This window comes from Aricia agestis, chromosome 5 (genome assembly GCF_905147365.1).
Source record: "Aricia agestis chromosome 5, ilAriAges1.1, whole genome shotgun sequence".
NCBI classification, from domain to species: Eukaryota; Metazoa; Arthropoda; class Insecta; order Lepidoptera; family Lycaenidae; genus Aricia; species Aricia agestis.
In genome coordinates, this window is record NC_056410.1 from 16,946,472 (window position 1) to 16,962,231 (window position 15,760).

The window sequence follows — 15,760 nt, forward strand, 5'->3', positions numbered from 1 at the left end:
TTCCTTTTTGCCTTTACGTAATTATACCCCTGTGGAACCGCCAGCCTGGTACAAATGACCAAGAATTTTGTGTCACCATCTCCAGGCCTATATAGAGCACGGAGACATTTTCATCAGCAGTGATCGCAAACGCAAGTGGCGAGGACTGATCCGTGTGGACATAGCTAAGCCGCTCTCAATAGTTAATGGGTGGTTGAGAGCTGAGACACCGGAGTGCATATCCGTGTTACGACGTTATAACTTTGTTTTGTGGACTGGATGCAACCACAATGTTGGAGCTCACATTCTTGTTTTGCAACGGAAACACGTTTTAGGGTTAAAAAGTAGTCTGCAGATTACTTTTATCTCTAGATAGAGATACGATAATTCAGTGACAACAACTAACCAAATATATTTTTGGATCTATACAGACGGACCGCGTTTCAAACGCAATCCAACCGCAAATTGCAGTTCAAGTGCAGTTTGAATGCAGTTGCTGCACCATCCCACCCGCCTGCACACTCCGCTCTTCCGTGCATGGAATCAGTAGCAAAAACAGCGGAGCGTGTGGGCGGGTGGGGTAATGCAGTTTGCATGCAGTCAGTATGCAGTTCGTCATACGACTGCACGCCGACTGCAACTGAACTACAATCTGACTGTGCGTTTGGTTTGCAGTTCTATTGCAGTCGTGTCATTTGCATTTAAACTGCACTTGAACTGCAATTTGCGGTTGGATTGCAGTTGAAATGCGGTCCGTCTGTATAGACCCTTATAGTTTTATTGCAATTGTGATGTGTTCCGCACAAAGATAGATTTTCGGATAATCATTTTGCCGAAATTAAAGTACTAATAAGATGGACTAGTCTGTACTTATTTTTATGAAAATAACTTGAGCAGATCCATAACACATTAACCCATCCATCCTAAGCGGCACCCGGCTGTCGCATAACAATTGAAAATCTATTGTGTCTACTATTCCCACGACCGAGGTATTACTGCACAGTGCACAAAAAGAACAACATAATACGCTACTTATTACTCTAGTTCTGTACAAAATGTTAACATATTCTTTTTGTTCCAGCTAGCACCAACTTAGTGGGCAAGTTCACTCAGAGCGTTCGTCGCATCGTGCAGGAGGTCAAGGACGAGGGCACCTCAAGTAAGTTTTACTCGTTAAATAAGTAATTTGTTTGTTTGTTAATAGAATCGAGTGTAAGCTAAAGTATTCAAGTGCACGCATAGGCATGCGTTAAAGTCTAATCTACACTCACACATTTATATTTACTTTTTGGCTGTGGTTTATAAACTTTATAACACAGAATATTTCTAAAAATAGTATTTTTAATTATTATGGTGCAGGAAAAAATATTTAAAAGTAAATAGAGTATTTGAATGAATATTACAACTTTCCGGCAATACAGTCAGTACTATCCCAGTACGCTTAAAGTCGAAATCTTAAAAGACAGTTTCTTTCAAAAATTCCCAACTCACATTCAGTCAAAATCTTAAAGGATTCTTTCAGAACATTCCTTCTAAGTTCTAACTTCTTGTTATTCCAGGCGGGCAGACTAAAGAAGAGGTGATAGAGACGAACGAGCGGCTGCGCGCGGTGCGGCTCCGGCTGGACGAGAACTACGACACGGCCAAGAAGGCGCTGGTCACCCTCATGACGCGCTACAACGAGTCCAAGGCCGAGAGGAACGTCTTCACCAGATATGCGCTGCTCAAGGCCATGATCAAGGTAAGGGAGACATTGTAACATCTACTACTACCTACCTTTTGCGTTGCGGGTCCAAGACTTAAGCTAGTCCATTGGGTACCACTGAAATCACATCAAAGATTTTCTAAAAACCAAAAAATAATTTATAATTTAAAAGATAGGCAACACATTTTCAAATAAACGAGTTGCAATCGGTTTCAATATGTTAAAGTAATGTGTGGTAATGATAATAATGGTAGGTCAATAGTCATATCGCGAGAGGCTCACAGATTTGAACATAAAATTGTACATCTAATTTGATATTTGCATGTGTCATGCAAATTGTACACAATCATTGCGAAAAGAGTTAATACATTTCTTAAGGCAAAGAAATTTATTAAAATCGGATTTATACTAATTTACCCACACAAATACACTTTACACACGTGTGTGCACTTAAATCCTTTTTTCAAACACTTTGATGGTTGTTCCCAACAATCCAGAATAACTTCTGGTATTACGTAAGAAGTTTTTTCTGAATCATATATAATTTGATGTTAACAATGACACGAATACTAACGAAGCTACATTACACACAGCCTAATTGGGAGGATGTTTGGACATCTTACACGCGTAGCATTATATTTTTGTGTGTTCCCAGTTGTTTTGCCTCTGATATATCCTTAAAACCAACCGCATAAGGCTGATTTCCATGGAAATCTGCCGTAAATTGCTCTGATAGGTATCGTAATGAACGAACGTATTAATTATTCAGTATACGTGAGCCGCTAACAGATGTCAACGGGATGCAAATTGTATCAAATAATTTATGTCGTTCCACTCCAGTAGGTTAGGTCAGGGGTTCCCAATCTGCAAATTGAAAGCGAGCCATATGGGTGTATTGTATGGCTCGCATTCAATTTCCCTCCTGCTCCTTCCATGCCCTCCTCTTTTTGATATAGTTCCAGATTTTCCTATCCTCACTCTCAATTTTCCATTCACTGCTCATGTTTTTTATGTCTAAGGGCCCTGACCTCTTCTTTCATGCCTTCCTCTTATTGATATAGCGCCAGTTTTTCATGTCATCGTTCATTTAGAGAGCACCGTAGACGCTGGACTCGAGTGTGGTGCGAATTTGACTTACCACTTTTTCAGTTTAATCTTCATAGTTTTTAAAACAGGACAATGCCTGTCTGACTAGCGTCCACTAGATAAAAGAAATAAAGAAAAAAGTAATAATCAACATTAACAGCTACATTAGAACTCAGTTCGCAACTTATGTCACTACTTAACTCAATTATTTCTATGACATTTGCGTTTCGCGATGCCCGGCCATCCGCTACACTTTGGAAGCAACTGGCCATGTGGTATGCATGGTTTGCCTCTCATAATCGCGATTATTGTTCTATTATATTTGCTCGCGAGTCGCGACCTCATTCGCTATAACGTCATGATATCATAAACCAGTTAGTGGCTAAGGCTGGTTCTTTTTCAAAGGGCATACCTTGGTTAATCAGGTTCAACGTTTGGATTTCAATAACGATTTTAAAATTTAAAGAATTTAGAAACCCGACTGAAATAGACTAGAAATAGGGTAGGGGATTGGGCCTCCGGTAAACTCACTCACTCGGCGAAACGTGGTATTTACCAGGTCGAGCCGGCCCGTTCGTGCCGAAGCATGGCTCTCTCACGTATGAAATTAGCGATTCTCAGTATTTTTGTAATTAGCAATTCTCAAATCTCATGGAAACATAAAAGTCAAAACTCAAAAGTAACTCTTTCTGCTCTGCTAATGTCACAGCAAACCTTTTATCATACCTATATAATATTTAGGGACATTTTCATAAGCTGTCACCTTTTTATTATAAAATAAGGGAGCAAACGGGTCACCTGATTGAAAGCAACTACCGTCACCCATGGACTCTCTCAGAGCTGCAGGTGCGTTGCCCGCCTTTTAAGAGGAAATGCGCTCTCTTGAAGGTTTGCAGGTCGTATTGGTTTGAAAATACTGCTGATGACAGTTCGTTCCAGAGTTTTACAGTCAACAGCTATTACAAACGGATAAATAAATAATTCCATCCATTTATTCATTACGAACCAACGTAAGGATGCACCTTTAGTACAAACATAAGACGCCTTTCAACTTTAAGAATTAAGCCCCTCCGAGTACAAGACCAGCTAACTCAAAGTCCTGTTAATTTAGGCACGAGCATTGTGTTCTCTTCATTCACGCCAATTTAACCGGCCTCTCCAGCGCCCCTGATTACCATTGACAGCTGTCATTCGTCTAACTTAGCGTGACGCTGATTGGACAATATCGTTTTAAGCGTTCCTAATTTAAATTTAATTGCCAAGCTGTTAATCGTTTGCCTGTGGTAGAGAAAAATAAGGATTGACAATATTTTTGATTATCATTGACAGCTGTTTTTCGTCAGACACGACGCTGATTCTGGCTGATTGGACAACATTGTTTTAAAGCTTTCCTAATTTAAATTTAATTGCCGAACTGTTAATCGCTCAGAATTAATTTTGTTAAAATGAAATAAGAAGGTTCATAAAGAATTTTGTATAGTAGCTATTTCCTGGGGCTAAAACTAGTAAACAGTATTAAGTATAGTCTCCCACAGGAATATTGTTGTTTTGGGTTAAAAACTAATCAATTCGTTAATCCAGACTATTCTTATTCTATATTAAATACTCTTATACTTTGTCCAATAACAAATTTAACCATCCCATGTTCAGAAGTTTTTGCGTGAAGAAGTAAAAGTCACAGACAAATTTCGCATAAATAATAGACTATGTAAAATACTTTCTTAATAACTTATTAAAGTTTAATACAATTTGGATTCAAATCTTTTACTTACTTATTTTGTTCTCAACAAAGTACTTACACATTACAGTCTATAGTTATAATTGTTGGTAAAGTTATAAAAGATCATATTCCATTAGGAATGTTCTTGGCACGTATTTCTTATAACTCCTAATTTTCGCTAACAAAATGGTAAATCAATTGGCTGCGGGACTCAGGTCACGTAGCGCCTTTTATTGGCCATCTCCAGTCGCCACTGAAATCTCAAATCATCGTTTAGCCACAGTATAAATAATATTCAGTAGACAACTTCATAATTCATATTTCATATCATTGATGCTGTGGGTAAAAGATCGATGATGATCTGTAATTACTTATTACAAATATGAAGATTCCTGCATAATTACAAATTTTTCTAGTACTTGTTTGTTGGAGTTTGAGCGCGACCAGCGACGTTCTAGGTAAAATTAACTTTTAAGAAGCTGATCAATTTAGTTGTCACTTGTCAATTGTCATAAGAGATTCGTCCCTCTGACATACGAAGAGAAACTGCGTCCGTGTGCTTATAATAATTTGTGTACTTTATATTGCTTAAAGTCAATTAGTTATTTGATTTCATCAGGTTATGGGCCCAGCACGCTTCCACGCTTCTATAAGTATTTATACTTTGACAGCTGACTACACACATTTGAAATATTTCTTACTATTTAGCTTCCTAATTGTGAAAACAAATTGTTTTCAGTTTTAAAAATGTTGTATGTTTACACTGTATACATGTTCCTGATAAATAAAAATTAAATACTAGAGCCAAAAATTCAGCGCACGCACATACTTATTAGCGTAAATTTCTATGCTCACGTAATTAAGATTTGTTCCTCCGTTGAAAGAGTTTTATTTCAAGGCTATGCCTAATGCTACCTAGGTAACGCTGAAAATGTTTAGAAAATGAAAAACGGCTTAATGTAGAAAGTTGACAATACTTTTATTGTTTTTAGAAGTAATCTCCGTTCCTTTTTACACATCGTCACATTTGATGGAATCACCGAAAAAAGCAGTGGGCCCAGTCTTTCTTAGGGGTCTCTTCTGTGGTATTTTCGTACACTTTCATCGCATCTTCAGGGCTCGTAAAGCGAGTACCTCGAATTTTATCTTTATTTCTTGAGAATAAATTAAAGCCGCAGGGCGCCAGGCCAGGACTATATGGCGTATGACTCAATATCTCAACACGTGCCATAGTCAAATATTCAACAGTCCGTCTCGCGGAGTGCGCTGAAGCATTGTTGTGGTGAAGGAGTGTCCTGCTTCGAGGGCGCTGCTGTCGAAATTTTTCCAAGACGACAGGCATACAGCGATTGACATACCATTCTGCAGTAACTGTCCTTTCATCTTCTAGTACAACTGTCGCAAAATTACATTTCCGACCAAAGAATGAGGCATCTCTTTGCCTTGACTTCTTCCTTTCTTTACCTTATTTGGCCAAACCTCGAAAGGAAACACCTCTTGAGCTGATTGTCTTTTGGTTTCGGGTTCGTAGTAATATATCCAGCTTTCATCACCTGTGAGGTTGTTAAATACAGTGTGGCGGTACGTATTCCCACAACAGCATTTGAGTCACCGCCGTTGAACTTATCTATCATTTGGCGACACCAGTCCATGCAAAGGCGTTTCTGGTCGTCGATTGAAGTATGGGGAATGCATCTGGTACAAAGGTTTCTGACGCCTAAATGTTCATGTAATATTTTTTGAACTTGACTCATAGCAATGCCTAGGCTTGCCCGCATCTGCTGGTAGGTCACTCTTTTATCTCCCTCTATCCTGCGTCGCACAACACTAATGTTAACTTCAGTAGTCGCTGTTAAAGCACGTCCCTCACGCGGATCATCAGTGAGATTGCTACGTCCACGTTTAAACTCGTTAAACCAATTGTAAATAGTGACACGAGATGGGGCTTCATTATGAAATGGTAATAGCAGCCTATTAAAGCTTTGTTATTGAGTAAGCCCACAATGAAAGTCATAAAAAATCATTATCATTTTTTTAGTAAAAGATGGCCCCGTGCGAGTTTCTTACGCCGGTTCTTCTCGGCGGGGTAGTTCCCGAACCGGTGGTAGGCAACGTAGTTTCTTCGCTCGACTTTCAAAAAGTGTATCATGATACCCATTTTGAATAAAAAGTTATTTTATTTATTATTATTATTTTATTAACAAAAAATTTTCTCGCGTTAAGTTCATTTTCTTGCCGCCAATTCACCAAAACAAACGACAAGTAAATGTAATATACTTACCAGATTATGTTACCAAAGAGTTCTAAAATTGTAATTAAAAAAAAGTTTTCATTAGTAATAATTCTAACTGGCTAGTTCTAAACATTTTCAGTGTGACCCACATATGTATGTATTTACACTGTGATTTAACCTTGGTATTTTAAACGGTTTTCAACTAATAATAACTTGTGGTTAGTAATGCTCCTATTGTTAAAAACAGTATTTCATAGCCAAGTTTTTGTTATGGCCATAAGAGCAAATGTAATGATAACCACAATAGCAATAATATAATCTAGTATAGTAGTATAATAAAGTAAAATAGCAAAAATAAATACAGCCTATGTTGCCATTTACCAAGGAAATAATTGGATACAGTACATCAAATCACCTTAGGGTCAGTTGACCATTCAAAACTACATGATAACTGATTTTCTAAACAACACACATTAAATCAACATATTTGCCACCTGCGGTGTTGAGACAAATGTTCCAATTTTGAATTGTATCGCCTCGTCGTGTCACAATGTGAACTGACTCTGAGTAATCTTAATTTTAACGGTTTGAACGTGATTTAATTTTACATTTAATTTTCGTCTGAGAGTTGTGAGATCTGAGCCTTTCCTTAGTTTACTCATCACCCAGTTCTCGCAATTAAAACTTACCTTCTCTGTAAAGTTTAATTGATTTCATACATTTCCTGTGTTGGGTTACATAAAATTATTTGATTTCCTGTTTGGAAGTACTGAGTAGGTGCCGTGCCAATTTGACATGACTTTGAAATGCTTTTGATTGTCCACCACACCATCGAAAAAAAACTGGCCAAGTGCGAGTTGGACTCGCCAATGAAGGGTTCCGCAGCAGCAATAGGGTTTATTTTTACGAAATTAAAAGGTTTTTGATTTATTTTTATATTTCATGACGTATAAAAAAATAAAAAAAACTCCTTGCTAGATCTCGTTCAAACCAATTTTCGTTGGTAGTTTTTATAGTAATGTACATCATATATTTTTTTTGTAATTATCATAATTATACTTTAGAAGTTAAAGGGGAGAGAGCACACAATTTACCACTTTGGAAGAGTGTCTCTCGCAAACTATTCAGGTTAGAAAAAAATTATATGAGAAACCTCAATGTGATTTTTTAAGACGTATCCATAGAACACGCATAGGTTAGACGAAAAAAAATTTTTTTGTTTCAGTTGTACCTATGGGGACCCCTAAAATTTTTGATAATTTTTCCATTTTTGTATCAAAATCTTAATGCGGTTTACAGACTACATCTACTCACCAAGTTTCAATAGTATAGCTCTTATAGTTTCGGAGAAAAGTGGCTGTGACATACGGACGGACAGACAGACAGACAGACATGACGAATCTATAAGGGTTCCGTTTTTTGCCATTTAGCTACGGAACCCTAAAAATGATTCATACGCAGATGACGGACCTACGTTATTTGTTCGTTGAACTTCGTTGTTAGAGACCATAATGACCATAACATTGAATTAATTTTAGTTGTGATCTGACCATAAAGTTCATATACCTAGAGGAATAGAGCAACAATCTCGAGCTGTCAAACGAAACTGAAATTGTTTTCATCTGTGTGTAAAAAATATATGTGTATATGTTACGCTCAAAGACCGAAATCGCTCAGTGAGCGAAAAAATAGCTCACAACGCGTTGTGGTCACAGTGAAACAGCCACGACGCGAAATTTGCGTCGTTGCTATGATGAAAACGGCCACGACGCGTTCTGGCAATCACATAACGCGAAATTCGTGTCGTGGCTGATATGCTATTCGTTTTTCTTGATTTGAACTTTGATTTACATGATTTCTATGAGATTAAATTGTCAACGTGCGGCACGTGCCGACTGGACGTCAAAAAAGAGTGCTGCTGACATGTATCACACTTCTCTTTTTACCACACAGTGTTACTGATAGTGACATCTCTCTTGCTCAGGCCTTTGTTTCTCTTTTCCGCTAGGTATATTAACTTTATGGATCTGACGGCTGTTTTTGACATAGCGCGACCAAATTACGTAGGTTAACCATCTGCCAATGAATCAACCTACCTATCTGATAGTGCATTTATTGTTGTACCAAATAAAGTTTTTTCTTTCTTTCCTTGATATGCGCTACCGCGTATCTAGATCCGTAAAATGATCGTACATTTTCGAAAGGACTTCTTGAAGTGGCTTAAATCGTTTTCCAAAAAGTGTATTAACTAGAAGCCATTTTTTGAAGAATTTGGCCAACTGTGATACCTTGACGAAGGACGACGCTATTTTTTTGTCATATCAAAACGTGCTGTTACAAATTTTTTCTCCAGCAGCTGACTGAATTGTCAATAATTTACATTCCCAGAAAAGGTTAATGTGTTCACAAAACATTTCTTTTCTTTTTCCAGTATATCTGAATAACATTAGCGACTGAAACACGTACGAGTGTTGAACGTCGGGGTCCCCACTCTCCTCAAACGTGACCTCTAGCTAGGGTTGCCAAGCTACGATTTAAAAACCAAGATTAGCAGTTGGAAAACTAGAACGATTCCTTTTGGAAACAAAAAGTACAATGTTACAATAGTAAGAAGTCATTAAAATATCAATATTTTAATCTTGTACCTCGATATTTGATAAAATTATTATACGAGTTACAACTGACAACTAAGTTTTTTAAAGAAGGAAACTCTGTAGTCCGTGACTTCCCATTCAAATCCCAGGACAAAAAGTAGGACGTGTCCATGGAAAAACAAGACAGTGGCAACCCTACATCAGTCCACAAATTAAACCATACAGACATGGATCCTGAATTCATATGAGGTGCCGCACCGCTTCCTTTTATATCAATTGAGGAGTTCAACAAGTTTCCTTATTTTGGCCAGTTCAAAGAATATGTGTCTTTAATAAATAATCTATCTATACGTATTATAAAACAAAGTCGCTTTTTTTCCCTTATTAATCTCAGGAACTACTGGTCCGATTTGAAAAATTATTTCAGTTTTAGATAGCCCATTTATTGCGGAAGGTATAGGGCTATATTTTATCAAGCTAAGACTAATAGGAGAATGTAGAAAAAACGGGGGAAATTATTTGAAAGGGAGCAATTTTTATGTTATTTGGCACAGATAAGAAGTAGACCACTTGAAGGTGTGTTCTGTGGATCATAGGCTATCGATTTTAATCATTCTTTCAGTGGCTATTAATTTTGTACCCGTGCGTCGCCGGGGCGGGTCGCTAGTACCTAATAATCGGCGTTTTTAAGGCTCAATTGGTACCGCCGCGGAACGGAACGGAAGCAACTTTTTGCAATGAAACTGTACATTAGCACAATAAACTTTATATTTCATATTTATTGATATAAAGTTCGTATTTAATTTGTGTAAAACTATTGAGTTTAACACAAATTAAATACGAACCAAAAAATAGGACGCGCGTCTTCCACGAAATTCTCGAGAATTCTCCGGTGCCAATTTCCTGACAGGAGGCGAAATTGACGCTTCCATTCCGTTCCATTCCGCGGCGGTATAAATTGAGCCAAGAGCTCTTCATCGCGTTGGGATATAGGTAACTCATGATGCCTTATAATATTATGTGCAATCGATTTTGATGAAGGGCAATACATGCTCTTCTACACAGTCGCTTATATTGGTCCATAATCGGGTAACGTGGAAATGCCAAATCTTAAGAGGATACAACAGGGGCTAGAGAAATGAAAAAAAGTACGTGTAATATCTATAGCTGTCTCCCTTACCTCAAGCCGCATAACGCGATAGAGACAACTGCAGAAAATCCAGAAAATCAACGATTCGTTGTCCCCTGATTCCTTCTCCAAAACTTAACCGATTTAAGTACTTTTTTCATTAAAGATTAAAAAAAGGCTTGAGCTGTGTTCCTATGTTTTGCTTTTTTTGTATAATCTAGCCAAATCTGTTTTCTGGACGTTTGAACACAGCGGAAAATCTGGCCATTTTTTTGGGTTTTTGAACGTTCATATCTTAATTAATAATTAAATTAAGAAAAAAAAGAAAACATAGGGACATTTTATTAGTGGCCGTAGATATTTAGGAAAAAAATTATAACTCTACTAGCATTATCCAGGGAGGAAACAGGGGACAACGTTTGTATGGAAAAAAGGGCGGTGTGGAATCCTCTTAACAGACTTACCGATTTTGCAAAAGTGCGTTAGTCTAAAATATGAACCGATTAGGGTGACATATTCTGGAATCTGGAGATATTTAAAGTTCAGACTCCTACGCGATAATCGAATGTTTAAGCAACAAAGTTGCGGGCAAGCACTACAGTCTACAATATTATTTAAATCTGCTCAATATAATAACCATGTGAACATATTGCCCATGATGACAAAGCCTATTATTTCTATTAGAATAAGCTTCAGTCATTATGCAAATATTACAATAAACTATTATTATAAAACATAAAGTGCATAGATGTATTTTATTCACAGAATGACATTGATTAGAAACTAAATAATAAGGTAATTTGCTCACTAAAATTAGTAATTACTTAACGAAACATCAAATTCTAAATAGTTAGCTGGAACTCCTAAAAATGAATGGTTGAAGACCCTAGGACAACAGTCAATTTCTACAAAATTATTATTATGTTTTTAAATAATTGTTGATGCCTAATAGAAAGCTCTAACTACTAAGTCGGTTTTCATCTATTACAGTATGAAACAAAACGGAGTATTTTGACCTTACAATAATCTAGATTCTAGCCAGTAGTCGTAATATAGAAGGATCTACATTACAGTACACCAATGATGGGGTAGATAAGGGCATGGCAATCATGGATGACACATCACGACTGCTTCGGATACGACTGCTTCGGTATAACTCGTTGCCCAACTAACATTTTGATCAAGACTAATCACTAAAGGTCAAAGGTAATAGGCTAGCAATAGCTTATTGGGTCCAATAAGCTATTGCTAGCCTGTTACCTTTGACCTCTAGAGAGAGCACAGAGGTCGCTCGCGATTTTTAACCGACTTCCAAAAAGGAGGAGGTTATATTGTAAAGTTTTTAGGTTTGTGACATGTAACAGTTCTTTGATACGACAAGGCATCGTAGACATTTAACAAAACTGTCGAAATTAGTACTCACCACAGTTCTCACCATAGGTAGGAAGTAGGAGCCAAATAAGAATCCTTACCGGAATCCTCACTGGGCAATGTAAACTCAACAATAGGTAGTAGCATTACGACTTGCGATTCTGCGAGGAGAACGAGACACCTATTCACCTTCTCCTTGACTGCCCCTCTACTACAGAGCAGAAACAGGCACCTTGGCCGCTACGAATACTCATCCACAGAGGAAATTCGTAGCACCAACTTCAACCAGTTCAGTTTATGTGCAGCATTGACTTGGAGACTACTCTAATGCGAAGGAGTCACACATGTATCCATTAAGTCGTTAGTCGTTACTGACGTCAGGGATGGGCAAAAAATCGAAGGTAGAAAATCGAACCGAATGATACAAAATTTCGCTTAGATCGGTTAAGGCATCAAACATGAAGAAAAAGCACATAAGGACAGACAGGAGAAATAGACACATTTTTGCGACACATTTTTGCATAATTATAGTATTTACGTTTAGTGTTTACAGTGCTACTAGCCTTGATATTCGCGAATTCCCATTGTATTTAATTTCCCGTTAGAGGACAAAAATTAATGATGGTAAACTATGCTACGAGTATATACATAGCGAAAGTAGGTGTAACACAAAACGATCGATTAGCCTTAATTTCAAAACCATTTATTTTGTGCACAATGTTAGTTTTATAAATACAGTTTGACTAATACTTAAACCACACAGTGAATAAGTGATTGTATTAACCTATATAACTAACGGCCGTTCCCAATATTTGATCTATCTCTGGTTTTGCCCTACGAGAGATAGGAATAGCTCACATTAGACATTAGAGACATATATTTTATGTCAATTGTGAGCTATTCCTATCTCTAGTAGGGCAAAACCAGAGATAGATCAAATATTGGGAACGGCCGTAATAAGTTTGCCGTGAGCTGGTGAGATTTTTTTTAAACTCGAAAATATTATAATTATCATTTGATGATTTTCTTTCAAGATACGCAGTGAATAAAGAGATAGTAATCATTACATAATAAAGTACGTATAAATATACGTATTTCATTATTACTTCGTTAGCTGTTTATTCAGTGAACTTTCCTTTGACATTTGACTATTATTCTAAAGGCATTGCGACAGATTTCAAAATAATAATAGTGTATTTTAACAGAGTTACGAAATTTGACCTTACGTGACTGTCAACCTAAACTATGATACACGTTGAATACGAAGTGACGGACATAATTGATACAAGGTTTCCTCTGGTCACTTACAAATACGGACTGGACAAAATACGGGCATAAGATTAAAATGTAAATTTAAGTACCGTAGAGCGCAGATAGTAGATTGCGGTCCATCTTCATACTAGATCACCAGAATCGGTGTACTTACGCTCGGAAATACAGCGGGGCTAAAATGGTCACATTTAGCAATTCCTCTCAATCAATTCAGCAAATGAATTGTCAAAACTGTCAAACTGACAAATGTCAAATCAGTATAAATATACAGAAATGAATTACAAGCAGAGTCGCATATTGCGATTCTAGAAAAATGAATCATATTATGATTTATATCATGATTCTTCAAAGCGACCATTTTAGCCCCGCTGGGTGTAACAAATCTAAGTAATAATACTTTAGGGTGTGTATGTAATGGGTCCAGCTAGCAGGGTAGCAGCTCTGAAAGAGTAACTTTTTTTATATATTTTATATAACCCATACAAATCACAAAAAAATTGCTCTTTCTGCTGCTACTTTCACAGTGAACTCTATGTCAGGAACACATACACCCCCTAAAGTATTATCACTTGGTTTTGTTACACCTTGTATAACCTAATTGTAATTTCAGTTCGATGAATGAAACTTGGCCATACGCAAGCAATCAATTTGAAATAGCTGCCTGCTTCACACATGAAACATCACACAACACACCCTTAATTTAAAATTTTACATAAAAATGGTGAACGCTCGTTAGTAAGGAGCCTTAAGACAGAATAACTATTGTAATTTGTAATACTAAATGTGTTTGTGTGTTCGCATCTTGTCTGAAGACTGTTGTTTCTAAAATGAGCGCTAGCCTAAAATTACCAGTTCTTAAGTCATTCCCATCTTCCTATATTACCCACATCTAAAACCATCCCAGAGCTTTACAACTTACACCTAAAAGTACTTTTAACCTTATCTGTGAATTTTAAATACATCCCAAAGAATTAGGTAGTAAAAAGCAGTTAGTAGTGTCTAGGGATTAGTCTATCGGACTGGAAGCTGGCCAAGTTATCCGGCAAGACATGATTGCACCCCCGTGAGCCAAGCCGCATGGACTGTATTTCGACTAATGTTATTATAATAATATATTTTCAAGTATTCTTTAGGTATGCATACGGTAGTAAATTCTAGGTATGAATAGCGGGATTTTTATTTCAATAACTGCTGGTCACTGACCAGATGTATTGAGAATTTAATTTAATTTTTTAGGTTTAGGTTTAACGCCTCCGTGGTCTAGTGGTTAGAGCGTCGCTCTCGACTCCGGAGGTCGTGGGTTCGAATCCCGCGTTGGAAACATGTTATTTCCAAGTTTGGTTAGGACAATGCAGGCTGATCACCTGATTGTCTGACAAGTAAGATGATCCATGCGTCGGATGGGCATGTAAAAAGTCGGTCCTGCGCCTGATCTCTCGCCAGTCGTGTCGGTCTTCCGTCCCACTGGGTTATGAGAGTAAAAAAAAAGGAATAGAGAGTGCTCTTGTGTACTGCGCACACACTTGGGCACTATAAAATTACTCCTGCGTACCTGGCCTGGTTTCAATGAAACCGGCCACCGTCACCGAAACCGGTGTGGGGAGTATTATTATTATTGGGACTTCGTTGTCTGTCCGTCTGTCCGTCTGTATGTCTCCAGGCTGTAACTCAAGAACGGTGATAGGTAGAGAGTTGAAATTTTCACAGATTGTGTATGTCTATTGCCGCTATAACAACAAACACTAAAAACAAAATATAATTGATATTTAAAGGGGGGCTCCCATACAACAAACGTGACTTTTTTGGCCTTAATAGCAACCGGTAGGTACTTGAATTTTTCACACAATCCTTAGTTTTACGTGTACTTTAATTTCACTTTAGCCTGAAAAAGTAACTTGGTTTATTCGTCAACTTTAAAGCGGACGGAATTTATACATTTTACCACGTTATAAGGGTCTGAACGCACTATATCATTTTATTTTTCATGAAAATCAGTTTAGTACTTCTATCATTTAAAGGTTGGTCACCTAATCTCCACTTTCTGAAAGCAGTTTCACTCTCACTAATAAGTTATAACAAAACTATACTATGGTGTATTGTGGAAGCGAACTAAAGTTTAGTGGGAAAACAGGTGATGATAATGATCATACCTCTCATATATATGTTAGTAGATAACATTTGATATGCATGCACGGGAAATTATGATGCGACACGTACAATGCGCCCTCGCTACAAAACATTCTGCTCCAGTTTGATAATGTAATGAAAATATAAGCTGCATCGAGGTTTATAGCTAACAATAATATTATACACGGAATAATATAAAGATATTTCATATTATACACATTTTTTCTATACGATAATGAAAATCTATATATCTGATGTCCATAATATTATTATTGTAAATACACACACTGGCAAAATTAGCGGAACATTGGTAAAAAGGGCCAAAACTTGAACTCAAGTGGGCCGGGCTGTCTGAAAGCCTTTTTTATAGCTTCTAAGCTCATTCAAGAAATAAAATATTAAACAAAACTGGCAAGTTGACAGGTTTTTATAGCAATTATGCCCTAATAAGTGTTTTTCGATTATTGACGTTGTAAGTGTTCCTGATAAGAATGGCGTTTTAGCGGGGTGCAAGGTATGCTCAGCTCATTTGATTGTTTGGTTT

The 15,760-nt window shown here is 37.2% G+C and overlaps 1 protein-coding gene across 1 annotated transcript in view; it reads left to right on the forward strand.

The window, feature by feature from the left end:
- The first annotated feature begins 516 nt into the window (after positions 1 to 516).
- LOC121727137 overlaps positions 517 to 15,760 on the forward strand; it is a 28,982-nt gene continuing 13,738 nt past the window's right edge. The window contains exons 1-3 of the mRNA XM_042114816.1: positions 517 to 559; positions 1,061 to 1,138; positions 1,539 to 1,720. Coding sequence (XP_041970750.1) covers positions 517 to 559; positions 1,061 to 1,138; positions 1,539 to 1,720 — 303 coding nt within the window. The remainder of the gene's footprint in view (positions 560 to 1,060; positions 1,139 to 1,538; positions 1,721 to 15,760) is intronic.